Raw genomic sequence first — 21694 nt, forward strand, 5'->3', positions numbered from 1 at the left:
TGTTACTTCTTGTTCTGTTTGACTGCTGAGTTACTGTTTACTCCTATAAATTTATTTGATGCTTGGGAGGAAAGGTATTAGAAGGGAAGGGAAGAAGTAACTAAAGAGAATGAGAGTAAGCAGGTAGAATTCAAGGAAGGGGGGATAAGAGAAATGAAAAGACAAAAGAAGAAAAAAATAGGAAATAAAAAAAGAAAAAAAATTAAAAAAATAATAAAAAAAATTAAAATTAAAATTAGAAGAGAAAAAAATTAAAAAAAATTGTAAAAAAAATTTAAAAAAACAAGAAAGAAAAATGAAAATGAAAGAAAAACCCAAATCAAAAAAAAAGAGAAAATAAAAAAAGAAAAAGAAACTAATAAATGCAGTCTTAGAGTTTGATTAACTTCTCTTCCAGTAGGTGGCGCTGTGCCCACCAGGCCAAGTTTCTTCTGTCAATAAGCGGGAACCGATCACTGGAGCAGCTCCTCCCAGACTGGGCGAGTCTCCGACCCTGAGTGCCTAGGGCCTCCTCTTGTGTCTAGTCACTTCCCACTTTTCCTCTAGCCAGGCCCCTCTCACGGGTGCTGCTCACCACAATACTGGCTACACGCCAGGTCTGCTGCTCCCGGGAGCCCTGTTTTCATGAACGACTGGGCACACTCTTCCAGTTTGCCATTCCCTCAGACCCTAAGTTTGTAGAGCTTGGGGCTGAGAATCCTCAGCGAATTTTACTTGCCCTCCGGTAGCCACTCCCCCGGTAGCTGGTGCAAGAGGCCTCAGCAGTCAGCACTGGTGGGAGCGGTAGCTCCACGCCGCGGGTCCCGCGCCACCTCTGATTCCCTCGGGCTGGCTATCGTGCTCACGGGAGAGCTGGGAGGGGCCCTTATGGGAGAGCTGGGAGGGGCCCTTAAGGTTTCCCCGATGTGTGGAGAGGGAAGGCTAGGGAATTACACACCTGTAGCCGCAGGTTTCAATGAAGTTATCTCCTCCGCCGCAGTCTCCATGTTTGGTATTTTAATTTATTCAGTCTGTCTCCTATTGGTAAACACTTAGGCTCTTTCTCATATTTTGTAATTACAGTGTAGAAGTGAATGTCCTTTTAATCATATTTTTGTGTATTGAGGTGACTATTTCTGTAAGCTTGCTGAGTTAAAGGGAATACATATCTAAAATTATGTTAGCTATCTATTCATCCCGCAAATTCTCTCTCTTCTTCCTTTCCTTCCTTTCTTGTGGTTTTCTTTTTTTTAAAATTTGAGACAGTGTCTTGCTGATTTGCCCAGACTAGCCTCAATTTGTGTTCCTCCTGCCTCAGCCTGCAGAGTAGCTGGGATTATAGGTGTACACTATTGCACCCGACCTCCAACGTTCACATTCTAAGCATCTCACACAAACCAGTTGCAATTAAAGAACTAATATAAAAAGCAAAAGTGCAAGAGAAGTTTAGTGTTTCCAAAATCTTGGGATGAAAAAACTTATCTGAGCATACACAAAGCACAGATGCTAAAAAAGAGTTAACAGATTTGAGTAGGTAAAAAAAAATGAAAACTTCTAAACAATGAAAGGTATCAGAAATGAAGTTAAAAGACAAACAACAGATCAGAGGAAAATTTGTAATATTTATAGCAGATTTAGACTAGGGGACATAATGTGTAAAAAGCAACCACAAATTACAAATGAATAAACAAAACCAAGAGGAAAATGAGAAAAAAAATTAAAACATGCAATTCTCAGAAGACGAAATGAAAATGACTGGTAGATACAATGAAAATTGCTAAATCTCAGTAATAACTAGGAAGATGCCAATTAAACCAACTGGTTGCCATTTTTTATTCATTAGATTGACAATAATTAAAAAGGCGAGTGTATACAAAATTGCTCTCCAGTTCTGCTGATGGGCATATAAATTGTTACTGTCTTAGAGCAGTCTGGAAGTGCTTCTGAGCATTTTAATTGTGTGTGGGTTTTTTTTTTCTTGAAACAGTAATAACTACTTCTAAGAACTGGCCTTTCAGAAATACCTGATAGAGTGCCCAAAGATTTATATCCAAAGATGTTTATTGGACACTGTTTATAACTGAAAAAAACAGAAGCAATGTAGAAATCCATTTGTAAAAGAATAATGAAATAAATATGGTATCTCATATTATAAGACCCTTCATAAATGACAAGGTAGATTTGTTTGTACTAACTTGGAAAAATCTCCAGGGTATATTGTTAAGTGAGAAGAGCAAGACAGAATAATACATATACTATAATGGCTTTTATGTGAAAAAAATAACAACCACAATGGGGTGTGTATGTTTCTGTCTATTTATTCCATCACACTGGAGAGAAACTAAAAAGGGGTGCGGGAAGGGACAGGGATGGGCAAATAGGGAGGCATTGCAGTCAGGACTTATTTTGAGGTGGGTACTGGGGATTGAACTGAGGGTCTCATGCATGCTAGGCAAGTGCCCTAGCGCTTACCTACAGTTATAGCCGTAATCAGGACTTTTTAACAAATGGTTAAAAACTGCTTCTAAGTTTTTCATTCCAAAAAAAAAAAAACCATGAAAATTTCATCAAAGTGCCTTTCTTTTTCAGGTGCAGCCACGATGTACACGAGATATAAAATAGTAGAGAAGCAAAATCAAACCAGCTATTTCGGCACTCCTGTTTTTAACTTGGTGTCCTTAGTTCTTGGATTGGTGGGATGTATCGGAATGGGCATTGTAGCAAATTTTCAGGTATGGTCTGTGGCTTTCTTGGTACTGGGGACAATGTGTGAGGAGAGAAGCAGGAACCCAAGCAGCACACTTGTGCCGGGAGAGCTGTGAAATGGTTGATGAGTTTCCAAAAATTGGAAGAGATTAATTTTTAGGAATAAATCTTTGCCATTGGGACATTGGTCTTATCTGATCCTTGGGATAGAAGGGGTGCATGTTTGTACAATTATGAGTGTGCGCTTCCAAAAAATGCTATGGCTTCTGCATTGGTCCGTTTCATATTGATGTGGTTTGATACAGGGAGAGCTACTTAGTAATTATATTGATCTTACTGAGTATGAAGATATTTATGTGTGCTTACCAATTCCACCATTCGGCAGACTCCATCTGGCATTCAAAGAGCAGCATCTGATCTCTTCCTTTTGCAGTCAAAGTTTGGTTAGTGGAGGTTAAGTCATTTGCTGGGGATTATTTAGCTAATGAGTCTCAGAATCAATATATGGCCCCCAGAGAAAATTAACTTCTATGCAGAGTCTACTTGATATATCCTCAATGTGTGAGGTATATGGAAAAAAATCATTCTACTCTATGGATTTCTGCTCCTATTATTTGTCTATGGAGACAATATTTAATATTTAAAAAATACTGGTCAAATTTCTAGTTACTACTACTACTACTACTTATGCCCACCTCTAGGGATTGTTGCAAGGATTCCATCATATAATCTACCATAGCCAGCAGTCTGTACCTGGTGGCTATTGTGGTCATTATTGGTTCATCATCACAGGTTACCATTAAGAGATGGACCTGTGCTCTCCTTCACCTGTTGTCTCTGTGAGAGCAGAATGGCATTACTCCAGGAGGACCTTGGCTTCTGCCTGGGGTACTTCTCTGTCTTCCCAACAGGGGTGACCTTGTACAATGTTATTTTCACAAATAAAGATGGCAGCCTTCACTTCCAGTAGACTGCTCAAACATGTGTCTGTACACTAAATAACCAAAGTCCCCCACCTGTATGATTCGCTGTCCATTCATTCTCTAGTGTCCTCTCCTGCATGAAGTCGGATCATCAAAAACAGAGTCCTCAGTGTAAAAGGCCCCCGGTGGGCCTCATAAAATCCCTTTCTCTGCACTTCTCATGGTGGGGGGGGCATTATAATACTGTGCCCCAGGAAATTCACTCCTGTACTTACCAAAGGTTTATGGGGAAAGGCCCCCTTCCTTATATTATATCTTCAATATGACACAGACCAGTCCCCTTCCTTATATTGTATCTTCAATATGACACAGGCCATGGGTAATCTCTCAGGACTCAACTCATTTTAGTTTTTGGATGTTATAAATCCTGTGATTATTAGTGTCTCCATGTTGTTAATGGTGAGGCTAGAAAAGTGAGAGCCAAATCTGTAGTCCCCCTGAAGCAAGTGTATTAGGTTTCACAGGGGGCATATTGTGCACTTAAATTTGCTTCTCAAAGCAACACAGAGAGCTGCAGTGGTGGTGTGGATCATTTGTCATGTGACTTGGGCTTTTTATGGCATTTTCTTATGTTTTATATGATAGAGCATGTATTCTGTTTTTCACAACAACAAACATTTATTGGGATTCTTCTGCATGACAGACTTATGTATGAAAATACCCCACACTGTAGATCATGCAATTCCAATAAAAGCCTTATAAGTGGGCACTCTTCCTTTCCCTATTTACATATGGTGAAATAGAGGTCCAGACAAGCTAATACTTGCCTAATATCCTATGAACAATGTGTGGCAGAGGTGACCTTCGAATTGAAGCAATCTGTCCAGAACTGTAAAAAAAGAGTTATTCTCAATGAAGTGTTATTTCAAATGAAGAAATTATCTATAAGGAAAAACTAAATATAGTCACCTCACCATCCCTGAATCTAACCAAGCTCAGCTTGAAAATAATCGGAAAAAAAATATTGCATTTGTTCTGAACTTAAACTTTTTTCTTATTATTATTTTCTAAAAAATACAGGATAACAACTATTTACACTGCATTTACATTGTATTAGGTATTATGGGCAATCTAAAGAATGACTAAATCAAGTATACAGAAGGATGTACAGAGGCTATATGCAAATACTATGCAAATTTACATGAGACTTGAGCATCTGTGGATTATGGTGTTTGATAGGGTTCCTGGAACCAATCTCCTGTGGATCCTGAGGGGTGACTGTTTACAGCACATATCTCTACCATCAGAAAACATGATTAAAAAAGAAAAAGACAAAAAGGGGTGGCTTGGAATGATATAAACTGTGGAATCCAGTGTGGGTCTGAATTATTTGGGAGGGGTACTATGTACTTACATTATTTTATTTTTTGAGTAACTCAGCACCACATAAGGCATACAGATGTCATTTTTTTAAACCATAAAGGGCAAGCTTTAGAAAGAAAACTTAGATGGTTAGATAATTGAATTTTTTATTTTTTTAAGGCTTCCATGAAGTTACCAAATGTTTATAGAGACCGAAAATAGAATTTTTTTTTAACAGTCCCTGGGAACAAAGTATTTGCCTTGGCAGTGTTCCCATAAGTGCATCTTTACGACTTCCTTGTTTGATATCCTGTAATTCATTTCTAGCATGCCATCAGCAGGCCAACTTGAGCTGCTACCTTGAGAAGAATTTGAGTTGAGAGGCCAAGAGAGAGCGTGACTGGTTCTCGTGGTTTTTCTTGAGTCGTAATAATCACATTTATGAGAAGCTCACAGATAACTCTTTCTGTGAGTGGGTGGGTAGAATGCCTGTTTTTGAGGTTGTCCTCACTAATTTCTGTCAATACTTTATTCTCCCTTCAGAAGTTTCCTTTTGAAATTCTATCATTTGAAACAGCATGGGGCATTGTGTTAAATATGAAATAAGCAAGACACATAAAAGACAGATAACACAAAATCTCACTTATAGGTGGAATCTAACAATCGAAGCAGAGAGTAGAACAGTACCAGGGGCTGGGAACAGTGAGGTTAAATGGTACAAATTTTCAGACAGGATGAATGAGATTTATTGTATATAGCATGATGGCTATCATTAATAATTATGTATATTTCAAAATTGTTAAAGCACCAGATTTTATAAGTTCTGACTATAAAAATAACCATGAAGTTATGAATATGTTAATCTGCTTGATTCAATCATTCCACATTGTAAATATATAAAAATATACAAAATCCTATAAATATATACAATTATTACTTGTAGATTAAAAATAAAATTAAAAAAGAATTGTTTTTTTTAGAAAAGAACATTTTCAAGGTATAGCCCTGTTGGTTCTAGTATTCTCTATGTTTTACTACCTTTTCTTTTTTCTTCTTTTTTTTTTTTATCCCCCTCCAGGAATTGGGGATTGAATCCATGGGCACTTCACCACAGAGCTACTTCCCCAACCCCCTTTAATTTTTTTTTTTTTTTAGTTGTAGATGGATACATTTATTTGTTGGTTTATTTATTTATATATGGTGCTGAGGATTGAACCCAGTTCCTGAAACGTGCTAGGCAAGTGCTATACCACTGAACTGCAACCACAGCACCTCCCCAACCCTTTTTAATTTTTATTTTGAGACAGGGTCTTGCTAAATTGCTAAATTTTTAATTTTCACTTTGAGACAAGGGGTCACTAAGTTGCCCAGGCTAGCCTCAAATTTGAGACCTGCTTCAACTGAGATTACAGATGTGCACCATGGTTCCTGGCTCTATGTTTTGCTATCTTTTAAATTTGCAAGAGTTTTTAAAAAGTTGTCTAAAAAAGATGCTACGGTTTTTTTTTTTTTTTTAAAGAGAGAGTGAGAGAGAGAACTTTTAATATTTATTTTTTAGTTCTCGGCGGACACAACATCTTCGTTGGTATGTGGTGCTGAGGATCGAACCCGGGCCGCATGCATGCCAGGCGAGCGCGCTACCGCTTGAGCCACATCCCCAGCCCAAATGCTACGTTTTTATCTCATCCTTTACCCAAAATTCATGTATGACCTAAGAATCCTTTCTCTTCTAAAAGACATCACTATAGAGACAGTTCCTGCTGAGTCTAGGGCCTTTGGGTCTGATAACATCAGTGTTAATATAGGGTTATGCAATTTGTGGATTAAGATTGTAATGGACATGTTGAATTGGCTGGAGCTAATGAAGGAAATTCCCTGACAGTATTTATGAAAGGAAATAAAGGATGCCAATTCAAGATGTTGATTTACTTCGCATGAAAAGAAGAGTAAGAATGGAAAGTACCAGAATTCTCAGATTATTCCTGAAACTGACTCATTAGCTGCAGATGCTTTGCCTTTTATTTCTTGTCAACCAAATGTGCCTAACATTCAGGGGAAGAAAGTAATTTATTTATATTGATTCCTTTTTATTAAAATTATTTTTAATTGTATTTAAAATATACATAAAATTTACCATCTTAACCTTTTTTTGGCATATATTTTGTTATTTCCCTGAATTCTTTTTTTTTTTTTTAAGAGAGAGTGAGAGAGGAGAGAGAGAGAGAGAATTTTTAATATTTATTTTTTAGTTCTCGGCGGACACAACATCTTTGTTGGTATGTGGTGCTGAGGATCGAACCCGGGCCGCACGCATGCCAGGCGAGCGCGCTACCACTTGAGCCACATCCCCAGCCCCTCCCTGAATTCTTTATATACTTAAAAGTTAATACTCATTTTGTAATTCATAAAATGTATTTTACTTTTTGTGTATAACATTCCTGAATCTGTATTCTCATGCTAAGTGTTCTAGGTACACAAAATCCATATTTAGTAAATGAATAATATATGACAGAGTATTAATGCAGTCTGGTTTTTGTTGTTGTTGTTGTTGTTGTTGTTGTTGTTTTGTTTTGGTACCAGGGATTCAACTCAGGGGCACTCGACCACTGAGTCACATCCCCAGCCCCATTTTGTGTTTTATTTAGAGACAGGGTCCCACTGAGTTGCTTGCCTCCAGGTTGCTGAGGCTGGCTTTGAACTTGAGATCCTCCTGTCTCAGCCTCCTACACCACTGGGATTATAGGCATGTGTCACTGTGCCCAGCTTGCAGTCTGTTTTTAAGTGCTGGGGATCGAATCCTAGGGCCTTGTACATGCTAAGCAAGTGCTCTTCCATTGAGCTACATCTCCTACTCTAAATGATATTTTTGTATGAGATGTGTCATAGTCTTCACACACCTGTGAGGCAGGAATGATTATGCCCATTTTATAGATACAGAGATTGAAGTTGTAAGGGTCAAAGTCCATTACCTCCAAGGTAAACATTGTTCCTTCCTTGTTCCACATGCCCAGATTTGCTAGGGAACAACCCAGTTGCTGGCGTTTATTTTGCAATTGGTACTCTTCTGGAAGCAGCCACATTTTCCAAGGACGATTGCTTCTGTGACAAACAGTGGCTTGGAGCATCCGGAGTGACTGAGAATTCAAAACTTAATGCTGGCAGTCAAATGCAAGTCGTTACACATCTGTGATTTTCTCTCCAGGAGTTAGCTGTGCCCGTGGTCCACGACGGGGGCGCCCTTCTGGCTTTTGTCTGTGGTGTGGTGTATACGCTCCTGCAATCCATCATCTCTTACAAATCGTGTCCACAGTGGAACAGCCTCTTGACGTGCCACATACGCATGGCCATCTCTGCTGTTTCCTGTGCAGCTGTTGTCCCCAGTATCCTTTTCACATTTGTCAGTTGCTAAAGCAAAAAAAAAAAAAATTAATGGCATTTATTAAAGTATGCTAAGGAGGACTTCTTTTTAGGCCATAGTGATAGGTGTAGAGACTACTGTACGTCTTACAGGGGAGAGAGACTGGGCTGAACTCCCAATACAGCATGGGCAAGTGGGTATTTTAGCCATAGAAGCAGGGCAGGGTCAGAGGTATCGGTGGGGGATGCTGGCTTAACTAATTCTTCTCTTTTTTAAAAATTTATTTTCAGTACTGGGGATTGATATCAAGGGTGCTGTACCACTGAGCTACATCCCCAGTCCTTTTTATTTTATTTTGAGTCAGGGTCTCACTACGTTGCCCAGGCTGGACTTGAACTTGTGATGCTCCTGCCTCGGCCTTTCGAGTCACTGGAATTACAGGCGTGTGTCATTGTGCTGGGCTAAAACTGGATTTTAGAATGAAGTGTCCAGATGGACTTGGGAGAAGTTTCAGGAGTTCAAAGTTTGGCCAAGCAAAGAATCTTTGTTACACTGTCCTAGCAAGTTTGACACACTCTCCAAAGGCATGAAAAAAAAAATCAAAGGATAAAACCAAGTTTCTACATTCTTCAGAACAACAAATGGGAGAAAACTGTAAATCATTAAGAAAACATCTCAACTTGGTCTGGTTAGATCAAAAGAATCTTTGGGGGGAAAATGGTGTGAAAGGGGAATGGAACAATGTAGGAACACTTCAGTCTCTATTTACTTTCCTTTCCACAGTCTAGTTTCATGAGCTATTTGAAAATATTTAGTTTTCTTTGTAGTGCTTGGCTGAAGATACCAAATATTGATATTGAACTTAAAGCAATAGTCCTGTGAAGTCCCAAGTGTTCACACTGAGATGTTGAAAAAAACATCACTTATTAAGTCAATTAAAAGGTAGGTAGTCTTTTTGTAGTTCAAAATAAAGTTCATTTTCTAATTCAGCAATGTGAAAAAAATTATGTGAATTTGTCATGATTGTATATTCTGATTTAGAGGAAATGAAACTTTGTCCTTTTTTTTCTTTTTCTCTCTTCTTTAATGAAGTTTTTAACCAAGAAAATTAAAAAACTGTGGTCTTTAAAGGTGTGAAGCATCTTTAAAAATACCAACTGTGGTCATATTAAAGAATGCTACAGTGTTCTTAAAAGTGATGATTAGTGTCAAATTGCAGAAAAATTGAAACTAATAAGTGGCAATTTCATTAGTTTGGTTTGGGTTATGGTATAAAGTAGGTAAGCTTGAGAACGCATTTTGAATACATCATGTGTTTCTACACATTGGGATTTGTATTTTTCTTTTAAAATAGAAGTTATACAAAATAAGAAGTCTATTTTTTTAAATCTTAAGGAAATCTATTTTTTTTTAAATCTTAAGGAAATCTTTTTCTTTCTTTTTTTTTTTTTTGGAGGGGGGGGATTGAATCCAGAGGGATTACACCTCTGAGGCACATTCCCAGCCCTTTTTTTATTTTTAATTTTGAGATAGGTATCACTAAGTTGCTGAGGCTGGCTTTGAACTTACAGTCCTCCTGCCTCAGCTTCCCGAGTCACCCAGATTACAGGCATGCGCCACCACACACAGCGATGGAAGGAAATTTTTAATCACAAAATTTCTAAGCACAGGAACCTATTCTCAAATCCTGAGAAATTTACCAGTTATTTTATTCCTAAGATAATGCCTTCTCAATTTCCTAGTCTTTTTTATGGGTTGAAGATAGATGCTCATACTTTCTCATTAAATATAACTCCTTAAAACTGGCAGCTTGTGTTGTAAAATGTATAGTGTTTATAGTGTGTGCACTATAGGGTGTATATAGTGTAAAAGCAGATTCTTGGTATAAAATCTTTCCTTGCTTCCAACTTTTAGAGACAGATTCCCCAGATATTAAAATCATAGAATTTTTAGCAAAATAAACATTTCAGACCTCAAGAGTTTTCTAAAGTAATAGATTTCATTTTAGAAGGCTCTTGCAGCCCCAAACAGAAGTGGTTATGTCCCTGGGGCAAATTAACTAAAATGAATTTTTATCTACATGCAAAAGTCTGTCTTCAACTTCAGCATGGTAATAATATTTCCTTACAAAGGATTCAAAGCATCTTCCAAATGCCCTGCTTTCTTCTTCCTGGGTCATTCTTGTGAAATGAAACTGAGGCTCTGAATGAGAACAGTCATTTAGAGTCACACTTCTGGACTTCTCCTGCTGAATTGTTCATCTTGCACTGACCTCCAAAGCTTTCGAAAGCCTTCACGATCACTAGCAGAATAAAGTCCAGATTCCTTTGCAGGAAGCACATGATCTGATCATGAGCTACTATTTCTCCAACTTCATGTTACACTTTGTCCCCTAAGCCTGGCTATTTCTTGTTCTCTTTTGCCCACGCTCTTCTCCTGCTCTGGATTATCCTTTTTCACCTTTTCTGTTTTGCTGGGGTTTCTTTCCCCTTGCTCCCAAGCCAGTGCAGTACCTGGTGTACTGAAGATGAAACTAAAGAACAAATAAACGAAAGAATTAGTAGCTGTTAAACAGTTGCACACAGGGGTATGGTGATGAAAATGATAAATCTTTGATGCTCTCAATGTTTTTATTTTGAGAAACTGGGAAGTGTTAAGTATTGCAAAATATGAAGACGAGACATAGAGAGGATGTGCTGACTCTGAATTCAGAGAAGGCCCTAAATTTGCATTGACTCAGCACTTTGAAGTCCTAATTTTTGGTAGATTCCATAGAGCTTTCTGTTTTCCTCTAGCTTTTTTTTTTTTTTTTTTGCCTTTATTTTTGGCACTGGAGATTGAACCTAGGGGTGTTCTACCATTGAACCACATCCCCAGCCTCCTTGTTTTAATATTTATTTTTTATTTTGAGACAGGGCCTCACTAACTTAACTGGGGCTGACTTTGAACTTGCAATCCTCCTGCCTCAGCCTCCTGAGCACCTGGGATCACAGGTGTACCACCACCATGCCCAGCTCTATTTTACCCTCTAAATTTGATCACCACCTTTTGTACAGATAGTAGTGTGGAGGGAGGGCAGGAGCCTGGGCCCCTGGCCTTATAAGGCTTGGCCTGAAAGTCTGAAGTAGGCTGAATGTCTTTGATTTGGAAACTGTGTCAGGAGAAAGGGCTGCACTTATACCCAGTTATGCAACAGACATCTGTTTTTAACAGGTAGCAGTTTGAATTTTTGTAGCTTATTTTTGCATATAAAATGTTAAATTTTCCTTACAGCTGTTACCTTGAGAATAATATTTTTAGGGAAGATGTATTTTTATTTAGTTAGTAAGTACTCAAAAAGGACCCATTTTGGACTATCCTGTCAGCTATTTTGACCAGCTTTCAACAGCCAATTTAAGTGGGAACATCGACAAACATTGGGGGTCAAGCTGCAAATTAAAATTCTGCTACATGTAACTGAAAATGTATCACTAAGGTATGACTGCATTTCTGTTGTAATTTAGCTACTATCATATTTGAAGGTCTGAGATTACCAGAAGCCAATAGAACTGGTTTGATTGTAGCAATGTTGTTATTAATATCTAAACACCACGTATTGATTCTACTAGAATTGTCTTAGAATTATAGAACCATTTTTTTTCTTCTGTAGTTTCCTTAACAATGTTCTCTTTTTAAAAAGTGATTGCCTGTGCTTCACTAATTTCTATAACCAAACTGGAGTGGAATCCAAAAGAAAAGGTAACATTTAAGTTGTTCTCAAGATGATGTTGATCATGTTTATGAGAGATTGTGACTGGCCGAATCCTAGGAAGGATCTTAGAACAGGTTGCAAAATGTGGGGTAAATGTGTCGTGTAATCAACTTACTGCTCAATTACTTGACAATGCATGTGTTGTAAATAGCTTCAAAAGACAAAATTACAACAAATTTAGTTATACATCTAATTGGCTTTTATTTGAAATTCCTGAGTCTGAGGCAGGGTCCATTCTACAAAATAGAATGAAAGCTCCACCAAGCAGTGTCACAGTAGGTTTTGTAAAGTGGGGACAAGGAAACAGAACAATGGGGAGAATTTGATTGGCTCACATGGGGCTACTTCACATTATCTTTATTTTGTAAGCAGAAGAGACTTCTTTATCACACAGGCTCAGGTAAATGGAAATCTCCTGTCTTCAGGAAAATCTAGTCTCTTGAAGTTTCAGTTGGATTATGTGGCACTTAGCATAAGTGACTCCATTTTGGTTTGATTTGATCTGTTGGAGGCCAAGTGTAGGAGCTTAGGCCTCCCATAACTTTTGCTTAACTTTAGTTATTGGGATAATCCCAAATGGTTCCTGAAATTATTTTCAAAATTTAGAATTCCTTATTTCTTTCTTACACACTTCAACTTTTAGGGCTTAGTAAGAGATTGGACCTTAAAGGGTAGGGGACAATGTGAGTGAAGGTTTATAGAGGTCGGATAAAGTGCAGAATGTTAATCAGAGAGGGCAAGACAAGATTCAATGTAGTGGACAGTTCACTTCAGGACACAGTGACAATTAATATAATCAGGGGTAACTTTGCAAGGAAGCAGTGGCTTCTGGAGGCTGACAGAGAGGTTCAACTTGGCCAGACTAAGCTTTTGAAGACTTCTGATCAGGAAAGGAAATTGAGTGAGTATTATTGGACAAATATTAGGTAGAAGCAACAGCTGGGGTGGATTTAAGAGAGAGTTTGGCATTAGCAGGACCAGAAGCAGAGAGTTCTACTAGTTGAGATTCAAATCAAGATGAACCTCAGTTGGAAATGATAGGATAAAAATATTGGATGAGCACTTGCACATGGCTGACTTGAGAAGGAAGGGAAATGATGAATCAAAAATGATTTGCAAGTCTTTATTTTGGATGAACCAAATAATTTATTTCCATGACCACAGAGATACAGTCTTTATCGGGGATAAATGATTTCACAGGCAGAAGTGGATGTGTTTGGTTTTGCAGCCACTGGCATCTGAGGCCACAGGGAAAAGTCAAGGCTGAATGTCCAGTTAAAAATGTGAAGCTAGATCTCTGGTAGGGCCAAGAGCCCTCATGGCATAGAATAGAGTGACCAATAATTTCCAAACCAAATATCAGAAACACCTGGACCCAAGTATGTGAAACTGAGATCACCTCATGCCATGAAACTCTTATGATAGTGCTTCATCCAGATGTGGTACAGGAGACTGAATGAATGATGCCCCAGGAGAGAAGGGATTTAGTGAGAGAACAGCAATAGATTTTTTTTTTTTAAAGAGAGAGTGAGAGAGGAGAGAGAGAGAGAGAGAGAATTTTTTTTTAATATTTATTTTTTAGTTCTCGGCGGACACAACATCTTTGTTGGTATGTGGTGCTGAGGATCGAACCCGGGCCGCACGCATGCCAGGCGAGCGCGCTACCGCTTGAGCCACATCCCCAGCCCCAGAACAGCAATAGATTGTTTTCCAAAGGGCAGGTGAAGGACTGTACCCAGAAAAAAAGAAGTAAAAAGAAGAGTCATGAATCAAGAAGAATCAGAACTGGGCAGTATGTCTGACTTCACTGACCAAGTCCCTGTTGCAAGCAAGATTGTGCTGAGGGATGCTGGGGGGATGGTCAGCTATAGGGTGGCAGGTCCCCAAGGAAGCTTATAGTTTAGTGGAGGCAAACAACCAGTTGTCCACTGCCAAATGTGGTTCTTTGAAACATGAATTCTCACTCTGAAATGAGAAGAAGATATATTACCCTAGAGAGCAAGAGGAGGGCATTTTTCAAGAGAAAGAGAAATGATTATTCATGGCAGATGGGTCTGAACAGCCTTTAGGAATGGAACGAGGTCCCTGAATTTGGGCAATGAAGGGTGGTTCACTCATTCAGCTATCAACATATGTTTGCTGGGGAAAAATGCGGGATTGGCTAGAGGGGATAGCAGGGTCAGAGGAAGGGCTCCCCAAGACAGAGAATACTAGCTCTCCACGGAGGTTGTTGAGACACGGGAAGGACTGAAGATGGTGGTAAGGAAGAGAATAATCCAGACAAGAATTCAAAAAACACTTCCTTTGAATATGACAGGAAGATGTCCAGATTATCCAAGAGTTTAGACCTAGAAAAAGGCAACTTTTTTTTTTTTTTTTTTTTTTTTTTCTGCATGGGGGGAAATCATTTCCTATCCAAAGGGGCTTAGGCTCCTCTTTCCACTGGGGGACCTCCTCCTGACAAGAAACCAAACAGCAGAGCAGGCCCAGGTGTACTTTACTATTAGGCCACTGGGGGGCGACCTTCCACCACAAGTCAAGGGCTCCACAAAGCATATCCCCAGGTCTCTGAAAATCTGTCACCTTCCATTTTTTATCTAAAAGTGTGAAAAGTACCTGATTTTCCATTCCATCTATAAATTTCTGTGCCACTTTGGTGTTTCCTTCTGTTTCCAGTATCAATGGCTGCAAAATCAGAAAACAAACAACAACATAAACCTCTTTACATTAATTACCTGAAAAGAATAATCATTTTAGGCACTGCCCCAGATTTCTGTATAGTATTTTAGAGTTTTCACTGCATACCTATGTGCATGGGCTTACTCGGTAGGGAGGGTGAGAAATATGTCCTTGTTTCATCCCATCAAGTTCAGAGCTTGGCCTGTGTTCACACATGGAGTGAAGCCACTCCACGGAACTTGTATTAATATGATGCTGAAGACATCCCCATACCCTCTGCCATCGTGTCTCTGTTTGTTTTTTCTTTTCAAAGTCAAGATTTTAATGTTTCCCTTCACGTCAATGTCCTCTCCCACCCCTTTTTACGCCTCCTTTTAATAAGCCATCTTCACTGTCCCAGGATGATATGGGATGGGACATGTCCCCTGTTGCTGGCACCAAAAAGAGGAAGCCTCTGTTCTCCACTCCTAATGCAGGCTGGCCAGGTTCTCCCCAGCATGCCCTGGAATGAGAACAATGGATGGATGTGTCCCTGGAGACAGCCAAAAGTGATGTCTGCTCAAGTTTGATAAATCTGTTAAATCTTTATGGGATGAAAACAGGGTCAAGGAAAAGAGCTGTCGCCATGGAACTGACTAGCAACCCAGCACACGTTTTTACTCACACATGTAACCTATAGCAGAGCAGAAAGTGAAGTAGGAAAAACAATTAACCTTATTTGAAATCAGAGGGGGTAAACTAAGAGTCTGCAGGCCTAGTTTGGCATGTGAGCTAAAGTTAAAATGCAGACATGCATTTTTCTCCTTACTTAGATGGAATTTTAAAATGCTTTGAAATGAGTTTCCAGCATAAGAAAAAAAAAAAAAAACCAGGAGATCACATACACATGTGCACATACACATGCATGCACACAAATAGGCTTTTTTTTTTTTTTTTAACTTCTTTCAAAGAAGCACTGGGGTATTATTTTCCCATTTTGTGAATGTGGAATTGAGTTGATGAGGCATGGGCCCCTCTTTCTCTCTTTCACCTAACAACCATCAGTTTCATTTATTTTTATTAATTTCCTGGCCTCCATAAGCAACTGAGCTTGGAAACCCCCATGAAAGCCACTTTGATTCTTGGCTCCCATTCTTCTCCTTGTCTTGGAGAAGATATGCAGGTGTCCTGGGGAAGTCTCATTACTAGCATTTGCTTTGCAGCTTTATTTACCTTTTGACATAAGCAGAACTGACTGCTGAATGAGCGATTTCTCCAGTTACAGGGAAACTTAAATCCCAGTGGGGGCTTTATGTTTTTGTCTTGTCTAGATGCACACAGTCATTCTTTGGAATAACCGCAGGAGCGCAGACTAGATGCTTGTTAAACGTGCCCTTCAGCTACGGGATTCCCAACTGCGGGAGACCAAGGCATGCCTTAAATGGAAAGTTCTTTCTTCTGTTGAGTCTAAATTTCCTTCCCAGTCTTAACTGTTTTGTGGTCCATATTTTGCCTTTTGAAGTTATGCAGACTGTCTTAAAACCGGAGTGTGTGAGAGCCAGAGAGAATATTCAGGATCATTCCATTCCTGTTCTTATTGGGCCAGTCCCTAAAGTTTATCTATTGTGGTCTTGCTTATATTGTTTCCTCAAAGTTGTGGTTTAGGCTTTCTGGACAGCTTCTCGCACCTCTGGTCTGTCTCATTATTATTTCAGGTTGTATGCTAAGTGGGTATTTTTTAGGCTAAATTCTCTTTCTTTATTATTGCTATTAGGATTATGTGTACCATGTAGTGAGCGCAATCTGTGAATGGACCGTGGCCTTTGGTTTTATTTTCTACTTCCTGACATTCATCCAAGATTTTCAGGTAGGTATTTATCAGTTCAGATGTTACAAATTGCTGACAATTAGGGATTAGTAAAAAAATTTAGAAAAAAATTATTGAATTTAAAAAGAACAGTTTGTTTTTATTCTTGATTTGTTTGAAAAATACATATTGTGCAACTTAGTTTACTCATTCCCAAATGGAAACATTTTTTCTATATTTAATATGTATAATAATTATGCATAATTAATAAATATAATTATTAATACACATATTTTACTATTATACATAATGGCAAGATTTGCTGTTATATATTTGTACATGCACATAATATAACAATGTAAGTGGGTCAGTATTGTTCCCCAGTATTTTCCCTTTCCCTTCCCTCCTCCCTCCCCTGATCCCTTTCCTCTACTTTACTGGTCTCCTTTCAATTTTCTCAAGATTCTCCCTAGTACCTTTCTTTTCCTTTTCTCTCTCTCTAGCTTCCACATAATAGAAAACACATATGATCCTTGACTTGAGTTTGACTTAGTTTACTTAACATAATATTCTCAAGTTCATCCATTTTCCTACAACTATGTACTTTCATTCTTCTTTATGGCTAAATAAAACTCCATTGTGTATATATACAACCTTTTCATTCATCCATTGATGGACACCTAGGCTGGTTCTATAGTTTGGTTATTGTGAATTATGCTGCTAATAAACATAGGTATACAGGAATCCCTATAGCATGCTGACTTTTAATGCTTGAGGATAAATAACAAGAGTGGTATATTTGGGTCATATGGTGGTTCCCTGCTTAGTCTTTTGTAGTACCTCCATACTGATTTCCATAGTAGTTGTACTAATTTACAATCCCACCAACAGTGTGAAAGGGTTCCTTTTACTCCACATCCTCTCCAGCAATTATTATTGTTTGATGGCTGCCATTTGGACTAGTGTGAGGTAAAATCTCAGTGGAGTTTTGATTTGCATTTCCCTAATTGCTAATGATGTTGAACATTTTTTCATATATTTGTTGGTCATTTGTATTTGTTCTTTTGAGAAGTGTCTGTTTAGCTCATTTGCCTGTTTATTTACTAATGGGCGTTTTACTGGAGTTAAGTTTTTTGAATTATTTATATATTCTGGATATTAGTCATCTATCAGAAGAGTAGCTAGAAATTTTTTTCCTACCATTCTGTAAGTTCTCTCTCCAAAGAAAAGCATCCCTATAGCTCACTCAATTAATGAAATTTTCCTATGCCTTCTGCCACTTGAGATGCTACAAGTCATGTACCCTGATTGTTTTAGAGGATTCACTCGTTCCAAAAACCAGAAAATATGTCTTTTTAAAAAGGAAAAGTGTGTTGTTCAAAAATGTTCTCAAGGCAGAGAGAAGGTTGGGACCTTAGCAGACTTGGCTGTAGTGAAAGTCTTACATTTTGAAACAAGTGAATTATTAGTTAAAAGAATACAGAAAGCCAAGAAAAATTCTATAATGCCCAAATCAAACATAGCACAAACCATAGTGAGGTCATCACTCAGGCGGGGTAACGCTGCTGGAAGTTTCATAGTTAGCCCTGGAATTGTTCAATTTCTTTGAAATCTTTTTTCTTTTATTCTTTTTCTTTTTCTTCTTCTTCTTTTTAATAGAGTGTTACCTTAAGGATATCCACAGAAATCAATGGTGATATTTGAAGAAAAGAGGATTCTGTCTCAGTGAATGTCACAGATGGTTTCTAGAAGTGGCACAGAGATGGACAGGTTTTGATGCCGCCCTGATTGAGATGTATTTGCAGTACATCCAGGACTTGAATTTCACCAAGATTCCTATAGTTGTACTATTTACAAAGGTATGTTTTCCTAGAGAATGTAGAGCATTTATAACATTGTAGCAATATTTTTATACTTTTCTAAGTAGACACTTTTTTATATAAACTCTTATACAGAAAAGATAAGGTGTTACAGAAAATGGAGAGCTCCTATTTTGTACATATTCTGTTGCTTGTTGTCTTTGTGTGCAAGTGTTCTATAGAAATACACTAAATGAGGAATTGAAGTTTAGTACATTTATTAAAAAGCAAAATCCGTGGATATTCATTTTAAAATTTCATTTTTAGAGAATTAACTATATACATCTGTTATATCAGGAGCATTTATAAAATTCAACTGAAAATAATGATCATATGCCCAAATTTCAAATATTCAGTTAATAAATTAACACTGAGATACTCTGGGTTTTAGATGAAATATGAAAAATTCTTCTATGGGGAGGCCTTACTACTATTCACTGTGGCATTAGCAGAATACAGAAGTGCCCTGGGTTTTGAAATTCTGCCTTTTCAGTTTCTCCCTGTCCACAAGGCTGCAACTGTCCCCTGCTGCTGATTGGCAGTCACTAGTAGTGGGAATTCCCATGGGATGGGTTCAGCGAGGCAGATTAGAAATTGTACAACTCTCCTTTACTATAACGGTGTAACCTTAATAACAGTCTGATTTAGAAGCTGAAACTCACATCTTTCAAATTCATTTATGCCTGTAAACACCAAAGAGAATTCAGGTCCAAGAGAGAGACAGGGAGAAAGGAGAGGGGTCAGTTGAAAGATCTGGGCATTGGAGGTGCTGTTTATTTTCTCCTCCTTTTAATGTATGTGCTCAGATGTTCCACAACACTATAGAAAATATAAGTCAGGCCCTTGGGGTTAAGCAGGACCTATAGACTCTGCCTTTTTACCCAAATCACCAATGGCAACTGAAAAGCAAGTCCTTCTAGAGAAAGAAGCAGCTCTTGGAATGTTGACAAGAAGGTATTTCCTCTTTCAAAGACCCTCAGACTACAACCTTGGGTATGGCCAAGTGGGAGCAGACCTTGAGGGTTCATAACAAGGGCTTAGTAGCCCATCTGGACAGCCTTGGAGAGGGCATCTGGGGAGTGGGGAGCCCATTGCGGCTCCCTGTTAACTCTGCTAAGCAGTCTGCCACCTCTGCCATGACCAACTGCCACTCCCCCAAGTGCTCTGTGATGGGAAGCTGATAACCACTTCTCAGTCCACTTAACTTGTTGTAATGCTGTGGATCGTTATTGTAACACTGGAACTAAAGAGTGACATTGGTTCTGAAGAGGAAAAGGAGCTTCTTCCACGGACCCTATGGTAGAGTGAACCCATGGAGTGTCTCTCTGGGAAGAAGACTCTTGTTATCAGCACTTCTCAAAGATGTACTGTCATTCTACATCTCCGTCTCTTTGCACAATTAGATTGAGCGCTTCTTGAGGGCAGAGAATGTGCTTTAATCTTTACCTTTGTAACCCCAGCATTCAACACAGTACCTCCTGGAACACCGTAGGTGCTTCTTAAAGAGTTATTACTGAATGTGCATGCATGAATGACTGAATGAGCAAATGAAGGAATGACTCAGGGTATTTGAGGTGCTGCATAATGGGATTTATTGATTCAAGTTTACTAGTTACTTTAATGTAAACCAATTGTATCACCCCATTGATGTTGACTGTTTTGCTTTGTGTACTGTCAACATTTCAGTTGTTTGGGCTCCATGATTCTATGACAACTCTCTTCTGGACAGTTACCACAGAAATTGTTACATGGGCTAGACCAAACGCTACACCTGTCTGGGCAAACTGAGAAGGCCCAAAATCACTACAGATAATCACATTCTGCTGATTCCGTGCAACCTCTAAAGCTGGTTTTATTCATATTTTGGTATTATGTTTTAACTTTTATGAACTCACCTTTCCTTGTCCCTCATGACTTAAAAAGAAAATAAAATGAAATATTTCTTTATTTTAGTAATTTGTGTCCCTGTTTAATTATAAAATGTCACCTGGTACTACTATGATGCATATTTATCTGGGAGATGATTCCACACCCTCTTGGACTTCACAAAGGTATGGCTTAAACCTTGTGTTTTCTTAATTCATGTAGCTTTGCATGTAGTCACTGTTGGTTTATCTTTGTAGAGATTCTCAGTCTCAGGAGATCATATCAGTCAAGACTCTTAGAGCTGAAGACATCAGAAATCTAGCCTTGTGAAGGAAAAATGGGTATCTACTAACCTGGGAAGCTGGGAAGTTCAGGAGTGCAGCTGGCGTCAGGGATAGGGGGATCAAGAAGTGTTCCTAGGATTCCATCTCCTCCCTCCTCTCATCAGTGCTTTCCTCTCTATGGACATGGTTTTTAGGTAGCTCCCCCTCTCCCTGGGAGGGAGAAGGCTTCTAGAACCTTGGGGCCTCCAACCTATCCAGTAGAAACAAAGGAATTCCAAGTGGTTCCAACAAAAAAAACCAGAATTGAGACTCATTGTTCCTGATTGGCTGGCTTGAGTCACATGCCCAGGGGAGAGTGGTATTCTGATTGGTCAGAACTAAGTCACATGTCCTCTGAAGAGGGCTGATTGGTCAGTGAAAGTGGTTTCTCAGGTGTGGGAAAAGGACCTTGGAAATACAAAAAGCAGCATATTTCACTGAGGAATCCAGGTCTCCCTTGACCCCCACAACCCATCCTAACTTGCTTTAGTAAATCAAAGTATACATGCTAATAACGTTTTCAGAACCAAAAAGAAAAAAAAAGTAAATAAGCAATTGAGGTAATACAGATGCCTTCTGTTAATTTCTAAGTCATGTTTATATTCTTCAAGGCTCCTGTGTTCTTACTTAACCTCTGTGAGGTTGAACAGGCAGTTAATTATCACATTTTTCAGATGAGGAAACTATCACAAAGAGAGGTTCAGTGACCTGCAAGTGCTTCTATAGCCAGATGGCAACAGATTCAGTCTGGAAGTCTGTTTTCCTGATTCCTCAAGTCCCCCAGTGCCCCCCCCCCACCCACCCTACCCCCCTCGCCTTTATTTAACACTAACACAGAGGATTCCACAGAAATTGCAAATTGCATTTCATAAACCAAATTAAGTACATCAACGTTGTGCTGTGTTTGGGTTTCCTAACGTCTCTTACATGTGGCATTGTCCCATGTTCCCATTTTTTTTTACTCAGCTGGAGACATACTGGTCTGGTGTTTGGGCCTGGAATGAGGAAAGGGGAGTGGGAGGAGATAACTGTTCTCCCCTTCTCTCCCACTCCCTGAGTCTGGCAAGCCGGGAAGCCCAGCCGTCTCCCCACACACATACTC

General features: G+C 38.9%; 1 protein-coding gene across 2 annotated transcripts in view; it reads left to right on the forward strand.

Moving 5' to 3' along the window:
- DRAM1 (DNA damage regulated autophagy modulator 1) overlaps nt 1–21368 on the forward strand; it is a 44268-nt gene extending 22900 nt beyond the window's left edge. Inside the window, exons 3-8 of one of the 2 annotated variants that reach the window (XR_014024018.1) lie at nt 2569–2711; nt 8173–8350; nt 12008–12066; nt 16512–16604; nt 18204–18403; nt 20090–21368. Coding sequence is in view for 1 of the 2 variants with exons in the window: in XM_081309498.1 (XP_081165624.1) it covers nt 2569–2711; nt 8173–8350; nt 12008–12066; nt 16512–16604; nt 18204–18248 (518 nt within the window). In the remaining variant the exon portion in view is untranslated. Of the gene's footprint in view, nt 1–2568; nt 2712–8172; nt 8351–12007; nt 12067–16511; nt 16605–18203 lie in introns of both variants that reach the window. The other variant, XM_081309498.1, reaches the window with a different exon arrangement.
- Nucleotides 21369–21694: the final 326 nt, after the last annotated feature.

Source organism: Spermophilus citellus, assembly GCF_964194105.1.
Source record: "Spermophilus citellus genome assembly, chromosome: 10".
Taxonomy (NCBI): domain Eukaryota; kingdom Metazoa; phylum Chordata; class Mammalia; order Rodentia; family Sciuridae; genus Spermophilus; species Spermophilus citellus.